This window comes from Tenebrio molitor, chromosome 5 (assembly GCF_963966145.1).
Source record: "Tenebrio molitor chromosome 5, icTenMoli1.1, whole genome shotgun sequence".
Taxonomy (NCBI): domain Eukaryota; kingdom Metazoa; phylum Arthropoda; class Insecta; order Coleoptera; family Tenebrionidae; genus Tenebrio; species Tenebrio molitor.
Genome location: NC_091050.1, coordinates 9,060,535 through 9,083,966, shown reverse-complemented (window position 1 = coordinate 9,083,966; position 23,432 = coordinate 9,060,535). Strand labels below are relative to the sequence as shown.

The 23,432-nt window shown below is 37.8% G+C and overlaps 3 protein-coding genes and 1 long non-coding RNA gene across 7 annotated transcripts in view; 2 read left to right on the top strand and 2 right to left on the bottom strand.

The window, feature by feature from the left end:
* Nucleotides 1-1,560: 1,560 nt before the first annotated feature.
* On the top strand, nt 1,561-6,871 carry LOC138130280 (uncharacterized). The gene is made up of 6 exons (XM_069046716.1): nt 1,561-1,678; nt 1,796-1,911; nt 1,961-2,273; nt 6,022-6,165; nt 6,224-6,363; nt 6,519-6,871. Exons 1-6 carry the CDS (start codon nt 1,670-1,672, stop codon nt 6,808-6,810), a joined length of 1,014 nt encoding a protein of 337 aa, XP_068902817.1. The 5' UTR covers nt 1,561-1,669; the 3' UTR covers nt 6,811-6,871.
* LOC138130564 (gustatory receptor for sugar taste 64f-like) lies at nt 2,582-4,315 on the top strand. Its single transcript, XM_069047108.1, has 6 exons — nt 2,582-2,902; nt 2,953-3,138; nt 3,331-3,611; nt 3,663-3,983; nt 4,032-4,121; nt 4,169-4,315. Exons 1-6 carry the CDS (start codon nt 2,590-2,592, stop codon nt 4,262-4,264), a joined length of 1,287 nt encoding a protein of 428 aa, XP_068903209.1. The 5' UTR covers nt 2,582-2,589; the 3' UTR covers nt 4,265-4,315.
* A 31-nt stretch (nt 6,872-6,902) lies between the features above and the next one.
* jp (junctophilin) overlaps nt 6,903-23,432 on the bottom strand; it is a 40,951-nt gene continuing 24,421 nt past the window's right edge. The window contains exons 3-7 of one of the 4 annotated variants that reach the window (XM_069047096.1): nt 21,872-22,161; nt 21,648-21,824; nt 18,243-19,697; nt 15,686-15,832; nt 6,903-8,106 (exon numbers count right to left, since the gene is read on the bottom strand). In XM_069047096.1, the coding sequence (XP_068903197.1) occupies nt 8,020-8,106; nt 15,686-15,832; nt 18,243-19,697; nt 21,648-21,824; nt 21,872-22,161 (2,156 nt within the window). In that variant the 3' untranslated portion in view covers nt 6,903-8,019. Of the gene's footprint in view, nt 8,107-15,685; nt 15,887-15,946; nt 16,299-18,242; nt 19,698-21,647; nt 21,825-21,871; nt 22,162-23,432 lie in introns of those variants that run through there. The other 3 variants (XM_069047095.1, XM_069047097.1, XM_069047098.1) reach the window with 3 other exon arrangements.
* On the bottom strand, nt 12,797-15,679 carry LOC138130569 (uncharacterized). The gene is made up of 2 exons (XR_011159606.1): nt 13,266-15,679; nt 12,797-13,216 (listed from the first exon to the last, which is right to left on the bottom strand). It is a non-coding gene; the product is annotated as an uncharacterized lncRNA (long non-coding RNA).

Sequence of the window (23,432 nt, the reverse complement as noted above, 5' to 3'; positions counted from 1 at the left end):
AAATTAAGAATTGTCAAAACAGTAATTTAAAACGTTCACTGGGAAATGTGGCATTTAACGGTTAATTATAAACCGATGAACCATTAATTTGGGTACTGAACTATTAAATAACTCGGCGCCATCTGCCAAAAATGTCATTCCGGGTATTGCAAGAAATACACCTCAACTTAATTTATTCTCCGAGTGCAAAATTAATTTGATATCAAAACGTATCAGACAATATCACATTTCACCAAGTTGTGCGTTTGACCCGGGCCATAAAATCCAAATCACATTAGCACTCGCCTTCTGGCCAGAAACTTACTGTGATTGGAACAACTTACTTGGAATAATTTAGCAAGACAGCTGTAACCTTTGCGGAATTCTGTTGATGCGAGTATCACTTTACAAGAGGAAATCAACAAAAGATTTCCGATGTTTATTCCGTAACTTCATCCCACAGCGAAAATTCCTTTGACCTCGTGTCTTCCGCAAGCACGGTTCGCGCCACAACAGAATGACGAAAACCGCCATTCTGACAGCTTCTAGGTTAATCACGAGAACGTAATCCCGCTCATCTGCGATTGCCGTCATCGTGTCATAACACACAACATGTTTAATATTGTCTTTATTGATGTCGCTGTTACATAAACTGCACTCGTCGATGTTTAATCTCCGCGATTCTGCGCTTCCTCAGCCCAAAACCTCCGTCCTCGAATCTTAATTGGGAAATTTCACAAGCTGGTGCGAAAACGTCTCTCCATCGCATGTAGACAAAACATGCAACCGGGTGTTGCAATCGCCGATCGAAAGTATAGGTGCAAATTGCAGCGACGCTCGGATCGTCTTCGATTTGGGAAAAAACGGAAATAATCAGCCGTTAAAATTTTATTAGGCACCGACTTGCAATGACCCAAATGAATAAGTGATACACAAAGGTCAGCTTTCATCTTGTTTATAACATCCATTTTGTAATGTTTGCCAATAATTAATTATATTTATTTTACACGCGACTCTCGGACGGTTAACTGTCCGAGTGACAAGTAACAAATGCAGCTTTATTTATCGAGCAGAAAAAATGTGGTTGCTCAAGAGCTTCGCCTAGGCCTTGGCGGGCGCTTCTTCGAGCTGTGGGACAGATCGAAGTGTTAATTAAGAGTTTCGTAATTGGGCGAAAATACGCAGGACCTTCTAGTTATTCGTAAATCTTTCGGTTGGGAAAAATGCAGAGGCGCTGGAGGCAGAGGGTGACGAAACGACGGTGCAACTGGGGTGATTAGCTCTGGTGGAAAAGTTGTTACCACAAAATGACAATTGGGAGCTGTGGGTGTGTTGATGAATGAGGAGCAGAGTCGGAGTGGGTTTTCAATTAGTGAAGGAGAAGTGGAAAGTGGATTATTATCTAACTCGGCGAGAAGATAACAATACCAACAAATGATCCATACAAAAATCAATATTACGCATCAATCTTCTACAATTGAATGTCAATTTACCATCGTCTTAGCCGCATTTCGCCACAGAATCTAAAGTTCATGTGTGTTGCATGTAATGATTATTTAATCTTCTAATAATAGTTTTAAGGTATTATAGTGGCTTCTTCGGACGAGGAGGGATGGCCAGGTTGGTATAAATACGAAAATTTCACTAATAGGTTCAGTTTCGTCTGCGACTCCTTATCAACAAACCGAAAATGAAAGTGGTAGGTAGTCACCAATCGTCGCAGTGTGTACACAGTGAGTCGTGAAGTGCATTTGGTGCAGGCACCGCCTCCAGACCCCTCTGGGATTAGCTTCCGACTAAGTGAGCTTTTTTCCAGATACTCGCTCTCTGCGCCCTCCTCGCCGCCGTGTGCGCCCAACAGCCCAACGAACCCGTGCCCATAGTGAAATACGACAACGAAGGGGTGAACGCTGACGGGTCGTACCAATGGAGGTTAGTCCCCCCGACTAGAGAAAACCAAAATTCAAATTTCAATTTGCAGCTACGAGACGGGAAACGGCATCGTGGCCCAAGAGCAAGGACAGCTGAAGAACGCCGGGTCGGAAGGTGAAGCTTCCGAAGTGCAAGGGTCGGCGCAGTGGACCGCTCCCGATGGTACTCCCATCTCTATCAGTTATGTGGCCAACGAGGACGGATTCCAGCCGCAGGGTGACCATCTACCCACTCCTCCTCCAATCCCGCCAGCGATCCAGAGGGCTCTGGAATGGATCGCCGCCCATCCTGAACCCGAGCAACCCGCCGCCAGCAATTTGCAGCCCGTTTATAAGAGTGCCGCCCCCCAACAAAGGAGATATTAAGATTGTGTGACTTGATTTTGTAAATAGATTTTTTGTAAATATACGCGTATTACATTGAAACATGTTTACTTACTAGTTCCCCAAATCCTCATTATTTTGCCAAAGAGTTTCATCCTGAATTTATGTGAAGACATGTTTTGATCGGGTGTCAGGATAATGTAAACACCTTGAACAGGAAAGGATTATTAAAAATACATTTCGCTTTAATAATACCTAAACATATTTTCCCAAACTCTGACAATGACTCTAAGTGCCGTGAAATTTTTATCAGTTTATTAAAGTGCTCTGCAAGAAATCGATGCAAACGCTGGGGATGAGCTACCAAGCGCAGGGTTCTTGTACCTCAGATTTCGAGGGATCTGTTGAAATGGAACCACTTGGGAAACCGCTAATTATGAAACAACATAATCTGCACAGATCCTTGAAGTTTATTTTTGTGATAGCACAAGTGTTTGGATTTTTTCCGGTTCAAGGTGTTTTGGAAGATGAAGTGAGTCGTCTGGGCTTCTCTTGGAAGTCGGTACGAGTTTTTTCTTCAATAATAACGGCACTTGCTGGTACTGTGGTTACTCTGGGACATATCCGACACATCACCGTGATTGATGGTTACCAGCAACACCAAATGAGTAAGATTTTTGGAGGTTTGGTTCTTCTGATTTAACAAACATTGGTTTAGATGCTGTTATCTTCTATTTCTGTGGTACTTTGTCGTGTCTATTTTTTATAAAATTGGCCAAAGAATGGAGAGAAGTTATGTCGAAATGGGAAAAACTGGATAAGTCGATGGGGTCGTATGGGTGGCCCATAAATCTGGATCACTCACTAAAGACAATTTCTACAATTTTTTTGATGTTAGAAGCAGGTAATAGTAGATTATATCATTAAGGGTAGAAGTGAGTCTTTTTGTGCTAAGCCCAGAGAGAGTCGCAACTGGGCGACTCCTTCCATAGGAACCGTTCTCAAACCATTTTTGTTCTGGCTGAAGCTGTTGCAACGTATTATTTCATTACGTATTTTAACAAACTTTTTGATCATCAAGCACGATTTGTTGCAGCTGAGCACTTCTCGATTCAAGCAAACAAGCTCATCGTAGCGGTCCAGTGCCGCGGGTCCTTCTCCAAAGGATTTGAACACTACGCCGTCAACATGTCCTTTTCCATGATTTTTGACACCATCAGTTACGCACCTTGGATCGCCATCATTTTTCAATGCATGAACACCAGAATGGCATTTTCGTGGACGTTCATCGACCTCTTCATAATTTTGATGAGCTGTGCTTTGACAGCAAGATTCAACCAAATCAACCAAAGAATCGAGCTTCTGAGCAACCTAAAAGTAACCAAACAATCACACCTTTTGAGTTGTAATTTGCATCGATCTCCACAGGTAAAAGACGTGAAGAAATGGAAAGCGGTGAACGAAGATTACAATCGATTGTGCACATTTTGCACTTTCCTCGACGACAAGATATCGTGGCTGGTCTTAGTGTCCTTCTTCAACAATTTCTATTTTATCATTTTTCAAGTTCACGCCAGTCTGACTCTAATTAGAGCTACTGATCTAGAAATTACTTATTATTTTATATCTTTGGGTCTACTGGTCTCGAGAATTGTTTCAATTTGTTTGTACTGCAATAGAGTGCACGAGACGAGTAAAATGCCAATGGACATTTTCGCAGCGGCCCCTAAAGAAATTTTCAATAAGGAGGTGCGATTATTTATTTATGTGGTATCGATTACACGCCCTACATTTCAGATAATCAGACTTATCGACAGCTGCAAATACCAAACTATTGGAATCACTGGAAAAAGAATATTTCTTATCAAGAAAAATCTCATTCTGAAGGTAAAGCTCTGCAGTTGTTACTCCAGATTTTCCAGATTCATTTTCAGATTACCAGATACGTGGTTGCGTACGAATTAGTTGTGATCCAGTTCTACATAAACATTCCAAAAAAAGACGTACCCTCGCTTTATTCGATGTGTTGAGAGTGTCCACAACGCTGTAGTGCTTTCACCAATATTATAGAATAGATTAAATAAATAAACTTACATAAAAATTACTATTATGAAACCTATAAACTATCCACTTCGGAGTTACTTTTATTTTCTTAATGCTTTCGAAAATGTCACTCTAGTAGAGAATCTTCTATTTCTTTCGGCAAAGATTTATTTATTACTCTATAAAACTTCCACAAGTAGGTATTTTTATAGCTAATAAAAAGTATATGACGGATTGAACACTCCTCTAATCTGCGGCTGAGCCATAATTTGACATAATGCGAAGAACACACAGAATCGTCTAAATAGAGAGATGTCCATTCTTGAGCTTCATTAACGCGTCTTTGTGTAGTTAACAGTTCAGAGATTTTTGTTGTCCTTCGCAAACAAACCTACGAGTACTAAGAGTAGAATGAGAGAGGGATCAAAACATCTAATTTTTGATGGTAGTAAAAATCCCAATTAAGGAAATAATAAAAATTGGGTTTCATCCAGGACCTTCTAATAAGACTAGGAAAAGATATGAGATATATATCTTTGAATTTAACGATTCATGACAATAAACTTGGTCCTAATTTGAATCAGCAGAAAAGGTCATTTCCAAATAATAGTTATTTACGGTACGAGTGTGTTATGTTGGCTATGAGTCACGCGAGAAAAAGTTTAGACTTCTCAAGTGACTTATAAAATATAACGCATGTGTGGCATACAAAATTTTATCCAACAATTGCAAATAAATGTAACTCATCAGTGAGTTACACTTATAATTCACACGTGAGTTATTAGTTATATTATAACACACGTGTGACTTATAGACCACTTTACTGGTCTTAAATCAGCACTATTATGACTAAAAAAACTGTACCAGTTAGAGGATTTATCTATAAATTGATTCCGGGTTTAAGAAGTAATTACATCCGCTTCCATCTGGATATCTACATTATTGTAAACAGTCATAATTATGGATGATAATATATTTATTTTCTCATATCCACTGCAATAACTTCCTGATCTGTTTTCATTTCACATTTCTTACAGTAAATATCAAAATTTAATAAACAGGATACAGTTTTACAAATTTCTATGATATAAAATCTGATTATGATATGTTTGATAAATATCAATTAGGAGGTAATTTAGATATTTTTTTGACAACCCTAGTTTCATTAGTACATAATCTGCATCACATAAAAGAAAGCAATTTATTTCGTTATATTGAAAGACCAATTCATGAGAACGAGAGCAAAATAAATAAATCCAATACGATTTCATATATTACAAAATATTTGCCCAGTGAACGATAGAATTTCGCATTCTTTCCAATTTAATTAGGAATTATGCAAATAATAATTAATTCAAATTATTTAACTAAATTTCTCTCCACAAAGTCTATATTTATAAATTAATATTTTACTTCTTTATGGATCAATTACAGTCTGTTAAGAGAGGCCATTAAATTTTATATATTCTGACAACTAATCCTCTGAGTCATGTTAAATATTTACAAAGCAATATTTTAGAGTAGTTGTCGTAAACATTTACCAATTATTTTTATCTGTCCATTTTCTTAAGCCCGTCTAATCGCGGCTGCTCTAGTTGCAACTGATTTATCTAGGTTCCTAGTTGTCGTCGAAAGTCTCTAGATGTCATCTTAAGAACCTCAAAAAAATTCTAGTGGATGCCAAAACGGTGTTCACTCGTACAATAGCGGTTTAATTAGAAGAAACTATTGACAACATCTCTAGCACCAGAGAACATATGGATTAATTTATTTTACAAATGTGAAACTATATTTAAAGAGGAGAGTTTGGTATAAAAGCGAATCCGACCGGCAATTGTGCTATCAGTTTCTAAAGTTCCAGCAAGAGTGCAAAGTCTTCGTTGAAAATGTACCAGGCGAGTTAGCTCCTTCAACCGATCCTCCGTTATTAACCTCTTGAATTGCAGATACTTGCATTAGCGTGTTTTGTCGTCGCGACCGCCGCCACCGACCTCCCCGAGTACCAAACGCTCCAAGAGGTGAAGAAACCCATCGTCCCGATCCTGAAGCAGACCTTCGACCAGCACCACGAGGGCTACCAGTTCAGGTCGGCACAAATCAATCTCTTAGTGACAATAATGAAAGTGCAAACATCAATGTGGCACGACTTTCACAACATCTGCTCAAAATCACGAGTACCATCTTAATTAACGTTCGTCGTCCATAACTGGTGCGTTTAAAATTAATTCTTTGTATAATTAGCTACGAGACCGGTAACGGGATCCACGCCCAGGAAACGGGATACATCAAGAACAAGGGCGACAAGAAGAACGAGGTCCTGGTCCAGCAGGGTACCATCACGTACTTGGACGAGCACGGCCACCCCATCACGCTCACCTACGTGGCTGACGAGCACGGGTTCCAGCCCCAAGGGGCGCACCTGCCCACTCCTCCTCCCATCCCAGAAGAGATACAGAAGTCGCTGCAGGAGATCCAGCACCAGGAGCAGTACGAGCAGCAGGAGTACGCCCAGGAGGAGCACGAGTACCAATGATACCAATGTACTGTAGGTCGGTCGTTTTGTTATGTTTTGAATAAAGTTGAGGTTATGTAGAGGTGTTGTTTGGGGGAAATGAAACACTGCGGTAAAAGTCAATATGACTAAGGGAAGAATGCAGTCAGCCCTTTTTGTTTATTTAATTGAAAATATAAAGTGATAGACACATCGTAATACACATTCGATTCCATATAAATCTAGAAATTTTGTTTAATGCTCATACAAATGTCTGCATAATTACAAACAGTATTTACGAATCACTTAAGTTGAACAAGGCACGCAAAAATAGTTTAGAAAACTTTTTATAAATTTATATGTAAAAGAGCTAAACATTTAAAATTTGAATTTAAACAAACATCTCATCATTTCCGTTTTCCATATCTACAACCAATGTTTGTCTCCTGCCTGCAAGAGAGTTACAAAAAAATGTAAAGTACATGTTTGTACCTCATCGTGAAGAGGTGTCAGTGCCCGTGGAGGTCAGAACTGATTAGCGAAGCGGATTTAACGAGGAGGAAGAAGAGAATGAACAATTAATTTATGGGCCTAGAAATCGAGGCGAATGAATTTGTTGTGTTATGTGGGGCACGGAGACCTGGTCAGAGATGACGCAGCCCAAGAGCCGACAGCCCCCCGGAATAGTGTCTAGCTAGTCGTTTCGCAGGGGTTGTCATGATATAGTCGTGGGCCCAAGTCCGAACGATATAGGTATAAGCTACAACTAAATATACTTTGCCTCTAAACGCTTACAACAAGTCAAATATAATGATAAATTATTTGACATTTGTTTGCTCCAGCTTGTCTGCGCGCTGATACCAAAGCTTATAAAATATTTAGTCTAGAACCTAGCATAACAATTATTTACAACGCCATCGATGAAGAATGGGGGAAGTAAACATAACAAATTCCGAACCGTAGCAGGGCTCAACAACAAAAGTTACCACAATGCGAACAAGATGAAACAAACAAACGACTGTAGATAAAATCTGAGAAAAACTCCAACAGCGAAAATGTTCCCAAACACAGCATTTCAACAAGATCACGCGATTACAATAATAATAGTCGACACTTTGTCAGAAGTCAAGCATGACCCAATCTGTGTATTTGGTATGTGTTGTAAAAATATGTCCTAATATACAATTCTCATCAATTGTCTAGTTGTCGGGTAATCGGCTGAATCTCGCGTCCTCCGACGCCCAGCCTGTACTATGTCAGCAGCTTGAAGAACATGATGGCCAGCGAGATATTGATGAAGAGCACTATAATCACCAGCTGTTGGCGCGAGAGCCAATCCTGCAACAAACGGCGGTCAGTAAGAGCGACGACGTCAAGCCGACGCTCAAGCTCCAGTGCAAAAGCTCGTGTCAGTTTCTGTCAAGTGCGTCAAGAACGTGAGAGAAACTCGCGCGATTTTCGCCGGATCGCTCTCCTAACACTAACAAAACTTACATGAAACGTGTCCAGTTAGTTTAAATCGACCAAAAATAAACATGCAACATGGTCGGTGCAAAGCAAACATCTGATTTTCGCTGATGCCGACTAATCAAAGCTTGCCGTCTCGATAAATCCGACTGTATTGATTGCGCTTGTACCTGCTTCGTGGAAGAATCAGGTTCGTTGACAGATTTTTCCGGTTTCTGTTCAACCGGAAATTTTCCTCAAACAACAATCTCCTGTTCCACAAAGACACACTCGAGGCTAAACCGCATTCTGTAATGTGCGCACCGAAATAGCAAAACCTTCTGTTACTGAAATGTCTGATGTTTTTCGTTTTTATCACTGGTCGAAGTATGAATTAATTTATTGATGTTTATTAATTCCTTTATTTCGTTATTTTGAAATTGTACAGTAGGAAGGCAAAAAATAAAATAAAATAAGAGACTTGTATCAAGGTAGAGATGTTGGATTTTCTCATGGGCTATGAGTCATATCTGTGCGACGCTACAAACCGATCTCTCGTCTATTTCCATGTAAAGTAGTTTTCAGTTTTCATTTACAGATTTTTCACTGATACCGCCTTCGGTCACAGCCCATGAGAGAATCCAACATGAAAGTGAAGAGATTGGCAGTTTTTTGGTGCCCGTCATTTTATTTGTTTGTGAAAAATTTAGCAACACCAAAAAGTGAAGCAGAATTTTGTATTAGGAACATAAACCGAAGAGGTCTTTAGTTGCTTGACACTCGTTATTTGAATTTGTTATCGAGAGATGACAGAAAATAGTCATTTGCTCGTAATTAAGTTTCTAAAACAAAAACAAACAGAAGTTTCTAAAAGAAGAACAAACAGAAGGTCTCCATCAGGATCACATAAAAGCAAAGAGATCTTGAACATTTGACGCTTGCTATTTAAGCTTCCTTTCAAAAGATAAACTTCAACAATCTGAAGAATGTAAAGCAAGTTTCTGTGAGAATTATATTAAGCGAAGTTTCTTGGCGTCTGCTGCTTTGCTTTAGCTTACTTTAGAAGAGTTTTTTTATTGGCACCTCAGTGTTCTCTTAATTAGTCGCGATGAATAGAACAATCTATAAAGCTTTCTATTAGATCACATAACAGTAAAGAGGTCTCTAGCTTCTTGACCCCTGTTTGTTTAGCTTATTGTCAATAGATGGCGAAAAATCAACTGTCAATTTATCTACATGAAATTGAGGAAATTGTTGGTTTGTTGTTGTCAGCATTTTTAGAAAAAAACTTATTATTAAATTAGAAATTTCTATTAGGGCTACATAAAAACGACCACGTGTTTAGCTTTTTCAGCGCCTGTTACTCTAGTTCATTGTTCATAGATGACGAAAACTGCTGCTTTAATTTGTTCTCAATTATTTACAATTTGTTTTAATTTCAAAAATTAAACAAGAGATTTGGATAAGGGATACATAAAAGTGAAAAGATTGAAAATTGAAGTTTCTTGTATGGTACTTTAATAATTAAACTTAAGTAGAAGGTTTCTATTAGGAGAGCATAATTGTGAACTGTTTTTCACATTTCTTAGCGCCTGTTATATTAATTTTCTGTTAATTGTATGAACAAATCCAATCTCTCTAATCTCTCTCTAATCGAGAAACCGAACACTGCTTAATAAAAAACCAAATAATTTAAAAAATAAACTAGGTTTCTGTTGGGAGATTTCTATTAGAATCACAAAAGAGCAACATAGTTTCGGTTTCTTGCGGCCTGATAGTTCGGTTTTCTATCGATAGAAAATAGAAAATAAATTGTAGTTTACTAATAGTTATAAAGAAATATTTTTTTAGCACCTGCCACATTAATTTAGAATCACATGACAAGACGAATTTGCCTGTTACTCTGTCTGACTTGTTTTCACTTCAGTTTACTTTTAACAATTCAAAAAAATGTAAACCAAAACAAGAGGTGGGTATCAGGGTTGCATGAGAACAAGAGCTTGTTAGTTTTTCGGTTAGTTGTAAAATTTCCAAATTCAAATACAAGTTTTGTCTCGGGGTTACATAAAAACGAAGAGGTGTGCAATCTCCTAAAGCTTACTATGAAACAGAAGGTTTCCGTTAGAATCACATAAAGGCGAAAAGTTTCTTGGCGCCTGTTATTTTCACTTGTTCTCCACAAACTTTGATTTGTTCTAATTGATTGTAATAAATTGAAAAAATGAAATTGGAATTATTTGTTAGGATCACATAAAGTCGAAGAGATCGTTAGTTTGTTTAAATTAAAAGTATTTTACTAGAAAAAGCAATGACTAATATCCGCCAATCTTGGAAATATTTTTAGCAAAAATTTGCTTCCGTTGGCAACCCACCTTCATTTATATTTGAATGTCTTCATTCAAGTTCAGTTTCAAGCAAGCTTATTAGTTAAATCCATTAACTTACATATTTTATTGCTATAACTTTTTACGATCTCATAAAGTGTCATGAAATAAATAAGCTCAAATGTTCATACCATTCTGAAAAAAATCAGTCTCTTCGATCTCACACAATATCTTCTCCAAGAGGCTTTCCGTGTCATTCTAATGCAGTTAAATCAAAATTAGTTGAAGCACGAGGCAGACAAGATTTAGTTAAACTCGATGGGACTTGTGAAGGATTTTGTGCGCTTGGATTTTTGGGTAAAATTTCGTTTTGTCTGTCGGTGGTGAAAATCTGCGCCGACGCACCTGGCGTAAATGAGGCTTAAAATTCTAAATCCTGGAAATGCGCCAGCGATTACATTAACCCCGACAATAGAGTTAAAAAAATCCGTCCGGATCACAAGAGAAAATTCGAACAAAAATGATAATTCATAAATTTGGCTCTGAATAGAAGGAGCGAAGTTTTCCGTCGGCGCGAGACGCATTTAGTTGTTTAGCCTAAGTAACATATAAAGACATCCAAACAACAACACTATAAATACAACATGCTCCGTGTCAGGCGCTGTCCGAAGCTCGATTTAGTGCGAAAGCTTGAGTGAAATGCATTTCAGCAAGTGCAGGAACGTTAGACTCGACCTAGGTAATAATCAAAGGGACAATTACATCATATATGTACGAATACAGCCAATCACGATTAGTAGCAGACCATGGACAGTCATAACAAAAACAGCAGTAGTAAAACAGTAGTCTAGAGCTCTAACATACCTATCGGATCTCTGTAATGCGATAGCAAGGAAAACAAACATATTACGTAAAGGTTCATTTCACAAGAGAGTTGGTCCACTAGTTATTTACCAGAACTGCCACATTTGCATCTGGGACAATAATGGAATCAATGATACGTGAGAACGTGATGCGTTCGCCGACCAAGTGCGATGGAAGTCGGAAGATTAAATTCAACTTTAACCAGAAGCTGGAAATGAGTGTGAAAATGTAATGCAATATTCTGTCCGTGTGGTAATTCAATAAAACTGGATTCAATTAGATTTCCCGGCTACAATGGCTAAATTGATTGTCGTAATTGAATCAACTTCAAACATTTTGATATAATTCAATATTTGAGGGAAGGTTCACTATTTCGATTTATTTTATCAAAAGACGGAGCACGAGGTAGATACGGCGTCAATGGAATGCGATGGGAGGGTTCCGTAATAGAAATCGAATCGTTTATTTTTGTTACAAAATTGCAAACACCAGTAGGTGTATTTAAACTTGTGCATTTCCACTATCAAGTTCAAAGGAAAGTTCGGACGATGTGAATCAAAACCACAAATAAATAGAAATTTCTGTTGCTGCAGATACATTCAGTTGATATAAAACTTGTGTTCTGAAAGATTCATTACTAGTGTGTCCTCCTCGTTACTGCAAAACACGAAAGCAGTATTTCATAAAATCTCTCCACTTCCTGTTTCTTATTTTTAAACTATCCCTGAATATATTTTTAATTGAACATTAACGAAATACATTTACTTGTTTGACTGTTTTATGGAAGGAAAATTTTCTTTTGGCAATTTCTCAGGTTTTTGCTTTAAATTTAATTTGAATGAATGAATTTTTACATTTAACAAAAATTATACATAAAGTTCTGGAATCTAGAAACATGAGCAAAAAAATATCGGGTGTTCAGTTAAATGTCTCCTTAAAGATGACGTTGAAGAGTCGATTGTGAACGAACCACTCGTCAGTTTGCACAGTAAAAACACAAACAACGCAAAAAGTCAATTATATGCCATTCACGATGTTTTGGCATAAGGGGAGGCTATGGAAAAAGTGCATTTAAGTTGGCAGTAAAGCTGTCTGTTGAATTAGGTTATTTTTTTCTAAGTTTGAGGTTATAAACTGCGTCATTGTCTAGTGCATTGTTGTCAGTTTTACTAGTTTGCAATATAAAATACTCACACATTTTTAATCCAATTTAACAAAACAGGAAACTGACTTGAACAGACTACAGATTAGTAGGGACCGGGACCGAAAGTTAAAGTGGCTCCTGCACCACTTAGATAACCCACCTATACAGTGTCTTAACCAACCAGTTAGTAACTTGTCAATGAATTTTTTATTTTAACCAAAACGTTCCTAGAACTAGATTGTATAAAATCTTGTACCTACTTATTAAGCCTTACTTTATTCGAATCTTTCTGCAAAATATTTACACACCCATCGTCCATGACAAAAAAAAGAACAAAACTATTCAACTTCCATAATTTCATTAGAAAATTCTGAATCATCATTACCTGCATCAAATTCCGAGTCAGATTCTCCTAATGAAATTATTAAAGGAAGAACGTTTTCAAATGAAAGATTTCTCATTAATTTTGCCCAATCTTCCGAAATAAGTTCTTCACAATATCTACAAAAATGTTGGCAAATTTCAGGAGTACATTTTAAAATAGACTCAAGCCATAAATTCACAACTCTATCGCGAAGTTATAATAGGGCTTACAAAACCCCTGTGCCATTTCAATTGGGTCGTTGTTTCTTCCTTCACTATCCGTGCTACATATTTATCTTGTACTCACCTACGATTGAATTTATACATAAAAAGAACTTGACTTCACTGTAACTTACTGAAAATATGTTCTGCAGTCTAATACAAACACCATCAATACGTTTTAATGTCGCTTAATTATGATTACGGTAAATTCGGCAACATGTTACGTTCATTTTGATAGTTCCGCATGTCAGGCACTTTAGTGACAGCAGAGATGACAGAAATCAAACATGTATCCAACGTTAAAAAATGAAATCATAGCCTCCCCTTATGCCAAAACATCGTGAATGGCATATAGATCCGTAATCTGTGGTGCGTTCACAATCGATTCTTCAACGCCTACTTTGAAGATACATTTAAATGAACACCCGATATCTCTGTTAAAGAAGAAAACATTAAAACATCTACAAATACCTAACGTGTTTATTACTTTTTTCTTAAATGTATGATAAGCAAATGGAATCGTAGAAAATAAAGCTCAAAAGTCCTTCCAAAAGAAATGTATCATTGAAATTGACTCACGACTATTATTTCATCAATGTGAGTTATGACATCTTATTTGTCCTCCTACTAATAATGTAAACTTCATTCATTTACTTAGTAGAATTTGGAATACATAATTATGATAATTGAAAACTATTGTTGTATTATTAACAAAAAAAAACGGATTCTTCTGTCAAATTCTCTCAATGTAGAACTAAGCTTTGTTTATAAAACATATTGCTAATTCGACCTTTGAACTACAAATTTTTCTTCAAAAGATATAAAATTTCCATATTTATCTTTCATTCCAAAGTTCCATAATTCGATTAAACCAAGATTAAAATTAAAAAAATTATTTTCCTTCTATTTCGTCCTACTTCTACAGTGTTCAGGTGGAGATTTATTGTTCATTGTTTACTCAAAAATATCATTGGCAATATTGAATTTATCTTCAAGCGGTCTAAAATCGCGCCTTTGTGTATCTCCATAGAAGTATAGAAACGGTTGAAGTGGTTTTTTTTGTAACCGGACTTGAAACACTTCCAAATCCAAGGAGTTGAAACGTCCACAGTATAAATTTGAAAAATGTCATTTTACTGTAACTGCAGCAAAAGAAAATATATGAGTTTTTTTTTGAAGATAAAATAGGTATATCATTAAGAGTGGAAGGTCTTTTTGTGCTTCGCCCAGTTGCCGACCTTGATTTCGACTCGGTCTTCAATCTCTGGGCTTACCACAAGAAGACTCACTTACTTCTACTCTTAATGAAATAATCTACTATTTTATAAATTTTCAGCATGTTCAATTTCATAAAAATTGAGTTTTGGTAAAGAGAATCACAATGACTTAATTAAATTAATAATTCGATCCTTAGAGTGAAATGTTTAGCTTTGCTTCCTTACTGTCCGTTTGTAAATACATATGTTTGCTCCAAAGAAAAAAGTAGAATATACAGATTTAAATAAATACTGCATATTTTGTTGTATTTTAAGCAAAGTTGAATTTTTTTATATATTTTTTTTATTTAAAAAAAAATCTGTAATATTTTAGCAAGCTTTATTACTTCACAATCAACCAGTTGTGTAAAAATTTCATCAATGCCTGCTGCCAAGATCAGCGTTTATATTTTATTTGTTTGGCAAAATAAAATTCAAAAACAAGCAAAAAGTATAAAACCCTCTATTACGTAAAAGAAACAATAAATAAACATTACAATATTAATAAAAGTACAAAACTGTTTTTTTAAATTAAACAGATATTAATTTTTTTCATCTTCAAATCTCATATATTTTGAATAACAAAAAAACTAATGAACAAATTACCTACTTTCAAGTTTTTAATTAATTTAAAAATATTTAGGAATTTAATTCTGAGCTAGGTTTACAAGAATTTATTGAAAAATAAAATTCACCAAAGAATGACATTGTAACCGGTCGTGTTTACAACAAACAACGTCTTCTTGGCTTACTAAAATAATTTTGAATAATGGCCGAAAGCCGGTAATTCATTAAAACTAATTCTGAACAGCTATTCTGCCTCTAGATGCCAAATATTTTTCTAGATTCTTTGATAACCTCATTCCGAAGAGCACTTCCTCAGTATTTTATTTGCCTTCAGAAACAGTATGGAGCGTGTAAATGTCGGACTTGAAACATAATTTTAAGGACAATGTTTACATTGTAAATTTTGGACGTTGGCAATAACGCTTCGCACGTGTATTTACTTTTTCAAAAAAAAAATCGAGATATTTAATTGTGTTAATTGTTTGAGCTTGTTTACGAGGTGGATTTGAGGTGCAAGCAGTGGTAAGTAACTGGTGGACCAACTTGATGCTATATATCGACTACTTCTCGATAAACCTAGGTAAAGTCGAACTCAGGAAGAACAGTGCGAGGCATTAGTCGAGAGAACTCAAAGTGTATGTCACAATTCTATCCGGAAAGATCCGTCCGGAGCGGGTGGAGTAGTTCCGCGCCGCTCCGGGGGTTCCCAGCCCTCGGCTCCGGGGGATTACCTTCACTTGCGGACTGACTAGGTAGAGGAGCGGGTTGGCCCGGAGTCGCTCGCGCTCGTCGGCCATCCTTCGGACCTCCTCCCGGCGCGCCGACCCCAAATAGGAGACCTCCTCCCTGGACATGGCGCCGCTGGATCTGGGCAGATCCTGAAAATCGGGCAGTGATTTCTTGCGTTGCAACGAGGTCTGCGTCACCAGATTCTGCCAACACACATCACAACCCGATCAAGCGCCTAATTTACCCCAAGCGGAACAGTCAACCTCGACAGGTGGTGTATCTATCCAGCTCTCCGACGCCCGGCGGGCCATCAGGGCGGGGGAAAACATGAGGTTCTCCTCCTCGTCATCGTCTTGGTACCACAACATGGTGCACGAGGTTCGCCACGACTGACGACGCGGACTCGTCTTACTCAGTGTTGTGATAAAATTACCGTGGCCAGTGCCGCTACAGCGACGCTTTTAGACGCCTCCGGCCCCCACCCTCTATGGCACCGTCGCCGTAACCGCCAGCACCAGAACACTTATAGACTCGACGAAACGCACGCCTGATTCGTCATTCAATGTCAAATCGCTACACACAATTCCACACAAAGTTTTGTCATTTCTCAAACAAATTCACCCTCATTTTCGCAAGGGGTGAAATCAGTTTCGTGTCGAGAAAAACTTCAATCTATGGTACAGTAACAAACCCAATTATCAATCCCACCCCTACTCAAAAATCACCAATTTTGAAAAATTGCTTTAGACTTAGATTTAGAAAAAATAAATATGTAAATGTAAATTCATAATTTTTAAGAAACTTTATTTTAAATAAAAAATGAAATATCTTTTTAAAAAACTGAGCATACTTTTTATTGATGATATTTGCTTCGCAGTTTCCAAACTATGACCACAAATTTTGAAAGATTTTTTAATAATACTTAGAGCTTTCCCATCGTCATGCCTTTGTCTGTATTAACTAATAATTCTTCGTAGCATTCGCAACGTAGAAAACTTTTGAAATTTTGGAATTTAGGACTACAACAACTATAAATACAACATTTTAAACACACTTTTGTGAAAAGCAAATTTTGACATTAATCAAAGAGCAGCGAAGATGCTTCTGGATAAGAACTCGCGTCAGTTGGAACTATTCGATCGAAATTTTAGAACAAAACAAAATTATTTCCAGCTGGCATCGGCCCTGCCGTTGAAAAAATCTCACTTTCGATCTGTTCTATAACTCACATAATGGCCAAGATATAAATAAGTAGAATATTTTTCTAGTGGGATTAGATTTAAAAATAATAGAGGTGATGCATAATAATTTTAAAAAGGATTCTAATTCCGTGATGTAAAAGCTTTGATGTTGTACGAAACGGGCGGAAGTTTGGAATATTTAACTTTGGCAATTTTGCATGATTAAGGGAGCATGAGGGCGTGAAGATTGGATTTTTTGCATTATTGTCGCTCGATAAGACTGCACTTTTTACGGAGACGCCTCTCGAGTGAAAGCACTCGAGATAAATCACTAATAAGAAAATCTGTCGTCGGTTTCTTTGTGTAAGGCTTATTAATCTTGCGGCAATGTTTTCCTTGGGCCTAAAACGCCGTTTAAAGCAAACTGAGAAAAGTTTCCTAAGACTCTAACCTGCATTGTAATATTTCCTGTCTGGAAAAATTTATTGCCGCAGGAATTTTCAAATATACACGGTCTCTCTTATTACTTTAATATCGCATCGGTTAAATCTTCGCTATATAAATTTTATTTATGTTTCCACTAGAAATTCTATTTCGTCCTACTTCAACAGCATCCGAGTGTAGATTTATTGCCCAAGGCTTAACTCAAAAATATCATTGAAAAAAAAGTTCTTCTCCTCGACTACATTTATATAAAATATGAAATGTAATTTCCACTGTATTTCAACTGAAACAACTTCTTTCAAAATACAAGAAAATAAAAGTTTAAATTCCTGATTCTGTCTTTTGATGAAATTTTTGTTGAACATATTTTACCCTGACGAATTATTTGTGTCCTTGTTCGCACCAGGAGGTTCATAAATTTGCTGTTTCATCAACTGTCGGCGTGGACCAAAGAAAAATAATTAAAATGTGCAGTTAACCGTAATAAACTGATAAATATTGATGTATTTCTGGTACACTGCACTTGTTCGCTAAATTCAAGCAAAATTAAAACGAGGAAAATTCTGCTGATATAAATTCCACAATAATTACACTTGAATTCACTCAGAAAAGTTTCAGTTCTTCAAATCTTAATAAAATTCCAAGAACTGGCTAAAGCTATCGATTAGACAAACAAGTCTTTAAAAACACTATAGCATCTGAATTAATTTTGATGGAATTAGAGTACATTTAGCTAATTTTATTCAGAAAAAATATATCCTTCGCTCTGGAAGAAGAAAATTAATAAGTCCGGAAGGAGTTTGCAGAGTCCTGAAATGGCGAGCGCCCCCGGAGCTGGTAAAGTACACCATCCCCCAAAATTAACAGCACATTTGGTACAAAATAAGATTAGCTTGTTGACGTTATTCACAAAAAAAAGAAAACTCCTACTGACCTTGACCGGTGGTTGCGGTGCTGGCGCTCCAGGAATGAATAGGCTCTCAGTCCGTTTCGGTTGATTGGGGGAAGGAATGATATCCTGGCCGAGTCCTCGTTTCCGAATGATGATCTCCTCGAACGGCGGCGGCTGTCCTGGATTGTTTGCAGCCAGTTTGGCGGCGCTTCCGCTCAGCTTCGCCGCGCTTCCCGTCAACACGGACCCGTTCTTCGCGCTGGGATTCGTTGGTGCTGGTGTCGTTCCTCTGGCAACCGAGGGTGCTCTTAAAGATCTGTCGGGTGTTTCGGAAGGACGGGACGACCTTTCTACGGACGGCTGTCTAGATCCGACCGTGCTACTCATCCTGCCCGTCGCCCTGGAGTACCTATCTACACTGGAATCTCTGCTGGGAGGCCTTTTGTAGTGATCGAAGTGATCTATCGAAGACTGTTGACCTAAGTTGCCTAAGTAGGGCCTGTCTCCGGATACCCGTCTGGAGCCCCGCCTCAACGCGCTCACCTGAGGCGGCACCTCTTCGGAAGGCAGAGAGTTCCTCGGTTTGTTTCCTGGAAATTCGTTGCCCAATTTGTTCTCAAGGTTGAAAGATATCTGGGGGCCGAATTCGTTGCCGTGGGCACCAGGTATGCTGTTGGCGTTGCCGTAGGCGTTCGATGGATTGTTCTGAGTTGGACTGAAGCCCACGTTGTGCTGCTGCTGGTAGTTTTCTGCCTTGTTGCCGTAAAAGCTCTGGTTGTGTGCCTTGTTGGGTATTTGATTTGGTATCTGGTTGCCGATCTGGTTCTGAATCGGTTTGTTGATTTGATTTGGCATTTGATTAGGTATCTGGTTTGGTACTTGGTTGGGCACCTGGTTCGGTATCTGATTCGGTATTTGATTTGGTACTTGATTAGGAATCTGGTTTGGTACTTGATTTGGAATTTGGTTGAGACTCTCTTTCTGGATTATGCTGATGTCGGTGTTCATTTGGTATTTGTTTTGTCGCGCTTTCAGCCTCTCTAGACCTGGTTGTTTGAAATCTGGTGCGTATTGTTTGGCCACTGCCGTAGCCACGTCAGAATCTTCCTTGGCTTGGGCGGCGGCTAGGTCGGCTTGCTCGGCCTTGCCTCTCGCTGCCGCCGTCCTCGATATCGCAATGTCTGCTTTCTGTAACGCTATTTTCGACGCTCTTTGGGCGGCGTTCACCGCCGCATCGATTCTTTCCCTAAATTTAGCCGATCTCATTAGAAACAGTTTCTTCTTTTGACTCGTGATCAGAACGTTGTTCTTGTATTTACCCTCTTCCTTCTCGCCGTTATTGAATGTCGTCACACCATAGCCGTACTTCTTGTTCGCGTACCATTCGCCTTCGTATTTGAGACCATCTGATCTCTCGCTGATGCCGAAGCCTGATCTTTTGTCGTTCTTCCACTCGCCCATGTAAGTTTCTGTAACCGAGGGATCCATTTGCTCGTCCTAAAAATATAATAGTTTATACAACTGAATTGGACTGATTTCGGGTGTGTTTAGTTGGCCCGCCACTCTACATTTTTGTACGTTTCCTATTAATCTTGAACCGTGTTGAGAGACGACGTTCTTTTTTAACGCTCGCCTATTGCCTAATCCATCAGGATCCTTTTTACGAACCTTGCTCCCAAAACATCTAATGAATGAATTTTTTAGAACTTAATTTAAACTTTCTTATCCTTTCAAAGCATCGTTCAGAAGGGTAAACTTAGTTTCAACCAAATTTAATAAGACATCTAACATTTTGCCATCACGTCTACAACAAAGCAGATAGAAGTAACGTAAGGCAACGCAAAGAGATAATTCACTATTTTAGATGTTTTTAGTTTAAAGGATAAATCCAATGTCAAAATTGTAATAAAATAAGACATGTATTTAGATTTGTACATCGTTTCCCACTAAGTATATTTTTAAAAAGCAATTTCCTCCTGCATGTGCGATCTTTTTGAATGACATATCGACGAATATGGCAAGTCTGATGTCATCGCTTAATAAATTGAACATTTACGATATTTCTAAGAAACATTAAAATTATCTCATTTTCAAAAACCTGATGCTAATTTAAAATTAAAATCTCCCAAATTTCCATTACATTCTTTTCATATTGTTGAATGACTCATTTATTTAATTATGGAAAACTTTTTAAAATGAATAATTTTCCCCCGACGGGATTGAAAATGCAACCCACAATACATTTGCAAAGTTAAATACACATTTTCACATCTTTCAAAATCTCCAACACTTAGAAATATTTCATTATTTAATTTTTATTATTATTTATTATTTTATTTATTGTGCTAACTATTCTCGTCTAACAGATTGTTTACTGTCAAAATTCAAGATTGAATCTCCCACAAACAATTATTTTTAGATATTTCACGTTGTGACTAAATATAACACTGTTTGGCACTTTTTGAAATTCAGAAAAATGACAAAATAAAGTTCCAATGAAGTGATCACGTTGTTGTGAACAAATACCATTGTCATTATTCAAGTCATTAACAGAGCTAGAAGTGTCACTATTTTATTTTGTGCTAATGTATCACACAGTGAAAAACATTTTTGAGGAATAAGACATCCTTTTATTAAAATTGTTTTAATCGTTTAAGGTTTAAAAATAATCACAAATAAAAATATGTCACATTTCATGCTTTCATTCATTTTAAAAATGTATCGGGTGTTCATTAAAATTTCTAGTCAAAGTTGGCGTTGAAGAGTCGATTGTGAACGCACTGCGGATTACAGATCAGGGATCAGCTGTTTAAATCTTGTTGTTTGTGTTTTTACACGAGTGGTGCGTTCACAATCGACTCTTCAACGCCAACTTCGACCAGAAATTTCAATGAACACTCGATACATAAACTGCCATACTTAAATAATTACAACAATAATAAATTATTTAAAAAATGTGTTTACAATTTGAGTTTTTCTTAAACATTGAACTAGAATTAAAGAAATATCTTTGTTGTTGTCCTGCAGGGAGTACCCTCGATGATCCTTCTTAAACAAGATCGTAACAGGAGTAAATCAGCAATCTGTATAATTTTATTAAAACTCCTGGACGCAATATGTGTCAACAGTTCGTAACAAAATTATCGTTTCAATAAATATTTGATTATCACCGAATAACTGAATATTGTTGATAACAACCTGTCACACGCTCATCACCGTGCACTTCGTTATGAAACAATAAATGGATATTCGTAGGCTGTTGAAAGGAAACATATAATTAACGGCAATACAAGCAAGAACACGTCAATAAGCACAAATGTTAATTTGAATTGCTTGTTGTCCTTATTTTTTCAAATTCTACACTTTGGTGCCAAGTTCCTCAAGATACCAAAGCTAATCAGCTAGGTATTATTTGAAAAGGGTCCAACAAAGAGGGAATCAATTTACCTCAACTACGAAACTGGCATTGGAATCGGACGGTATGGAAGCATTGGTCACGCCTGATTGTGCCGAATCAGTGCTGACCCAAGAGGCTGATGATCCAGTAGATCTGATGCTGCCAGATCCCCCACCACCTCTCTTTTCCAGATCGCCGGTGCTTCGTTGCTTTTTCAGCTTCAACCCCTTCAAAGCCGTCACTTAGCCCGTGAACGCTCAAAAACCCCACTCACCATCAGCAATCCCTTCTTGATGTTGCTCGAGCCGAGAGATCGTCTCCTTGCCGTGGGTTCAGCCGAGTTCATCTTGAGGACGAAGCCTCCTCTGGAGTCGTCAACTCGTCGGTCTCGTTTTTCGACCGCTTCTGGATTTGCTCCCGTATTGCCTTCATTACTGCGTAGCGACGTCAGCGACGCCCTTAATGTCTTGTTAGCTCTGTATTTGGACGCTTTGCCAAACGGCGCGCTGTTTCTTACGCCGTAGCCGTGCCGCATGCCCCTCAGCCATTGTCCTTGGTAAGTGCCTGGAGAGAACAAAATTCAGTGATCTGCGAACATGCCAGTTCCGGATTTACAACCGATCGAGTTTTGTGGGGCGAGGAATGAATGAAATGATGGAGAATTTATTTTGATAGCGTCGATAATTCCTGATTGCTGTCAATGGCTGAAAATAATGGGAAAAAAGACCTTCGACGAGTTTATTTCAGCTATAACGCGATCGATAAAATTGTCTGAAGCGGCACTTTCCACTCCACTGAAAGAAGGATTTTTTCAGGACTCGGTGGGCACACCAATAATGCGACATACCAACTTATTAATGAATGAATTGACGTAATTTCACATATGTATCTGTGCAGCATGTGTATATTTAACTCAGCAGTACAGTCTTATGGTTGAACTCGGTCTATGTGGTTTATTTGTGGACATTTGCGCGATTTTTAAATTTGCTAGTTTTGAACGTGCCACCGTGGAAATTATAATTAGATGGGCACAAAATATTACGAAACGGCCGAATAAATAGACATTTTTGACTCTTATCGTCATCACTGACTAAGCGACACACCACCCTCCGTAATTACCAACTGTTCGAGTTAAATTTAACTTGGCTCTAATCGCTGCATTGTTACGCTTTTGATACAAAAGCCAAGGCGTAAATTCGGGTTTTGGATTCACGCAATTTCGGGATAATGCGACTGCAGGTAATAATTCGCACGGGTCATGGGAAGAAACACATCCAGGCTATTTCAGGCACGGCCGTCACACTAAAATTACGGTGTGTTGTGCGAAAATTTTAAACAATTTAATGCGGAATTAATGGCCTAGCACGAAACCGTAATTTACTGTCATAAACAGAGACATAGTCGAAATTTTGTAAGCTGCACTGGCGGTGAGGCAAGATTTGGAAAATGCTGAAATGAGAAACTGTAACGAAATTTATGATGAAGGTGTCGGAACACACTTTCGTCTCAAAGAAAAATATTTTCAACCAATTTTTAAAAAGCACAGTACATAACATAAAAAACAATAAATATTGGAGAACGTATATTTCCGCATTTCACAAGCTTGGCGATAAAAATAGGAAATAAGATTTTATGAACAAATACTGCCATACATGGGAAACACATTTGTGCTCTAAAAGGGTAGTTCATTATTTATTGCCTTAGAAGCATTGCTGCGAAATGAACAATTGATGTTTATCAACAAATGGTCGATTGGCGAAGGTAGAATAGTAGTTGTCCTGAGAAGTCCAGCAAACCTATTTTTAATTAACAAAATAATAGAGTAGAGACGAGAG

Excerpts from the sequence above, each read along its gene's own strand:
- LOC138130280 (XM_069046716.1), top strand. Across the intron at positions 1,912-1,960 it reads GACGGGTCGTACCAATGGAG|CTACGAGACGGGAAACGGCA; the intron begins GTTAGTCCCCCC and ends TTCAATTTGCAG. Across the intron at positions 6,364-6,518 it reads CACGAGGGCTACCAGTTCAG|CTACGAGACCGGTAACGGGA; the intron begins GTCGGCACAAAT and ends TTGTATAATTAG.
- LOC138130564 (XM_069047108.1), top strand. The coding sequence starts at position 2,590 with ATGAGCTACCAAGCGCAGGGTTCTTGTACCTCAGATTTCGAGGGATCT. Across the intron at positions 3,139-3,330 it reads TTTTTTGATGTTAGAAGCAG|CTGAGCACTTCTCGATTCAA; the intron begins GTAATAGTAGAT and ends GATTTGTTGCAG. Across the intron at positions 4,122-4,168 it reads AGAAAAATCTCATTCTGAAG|ATTACCAGATACGTGGTTGC; the intron begins GTAAAGCTCTGC and ends ATTCATTTTCAG.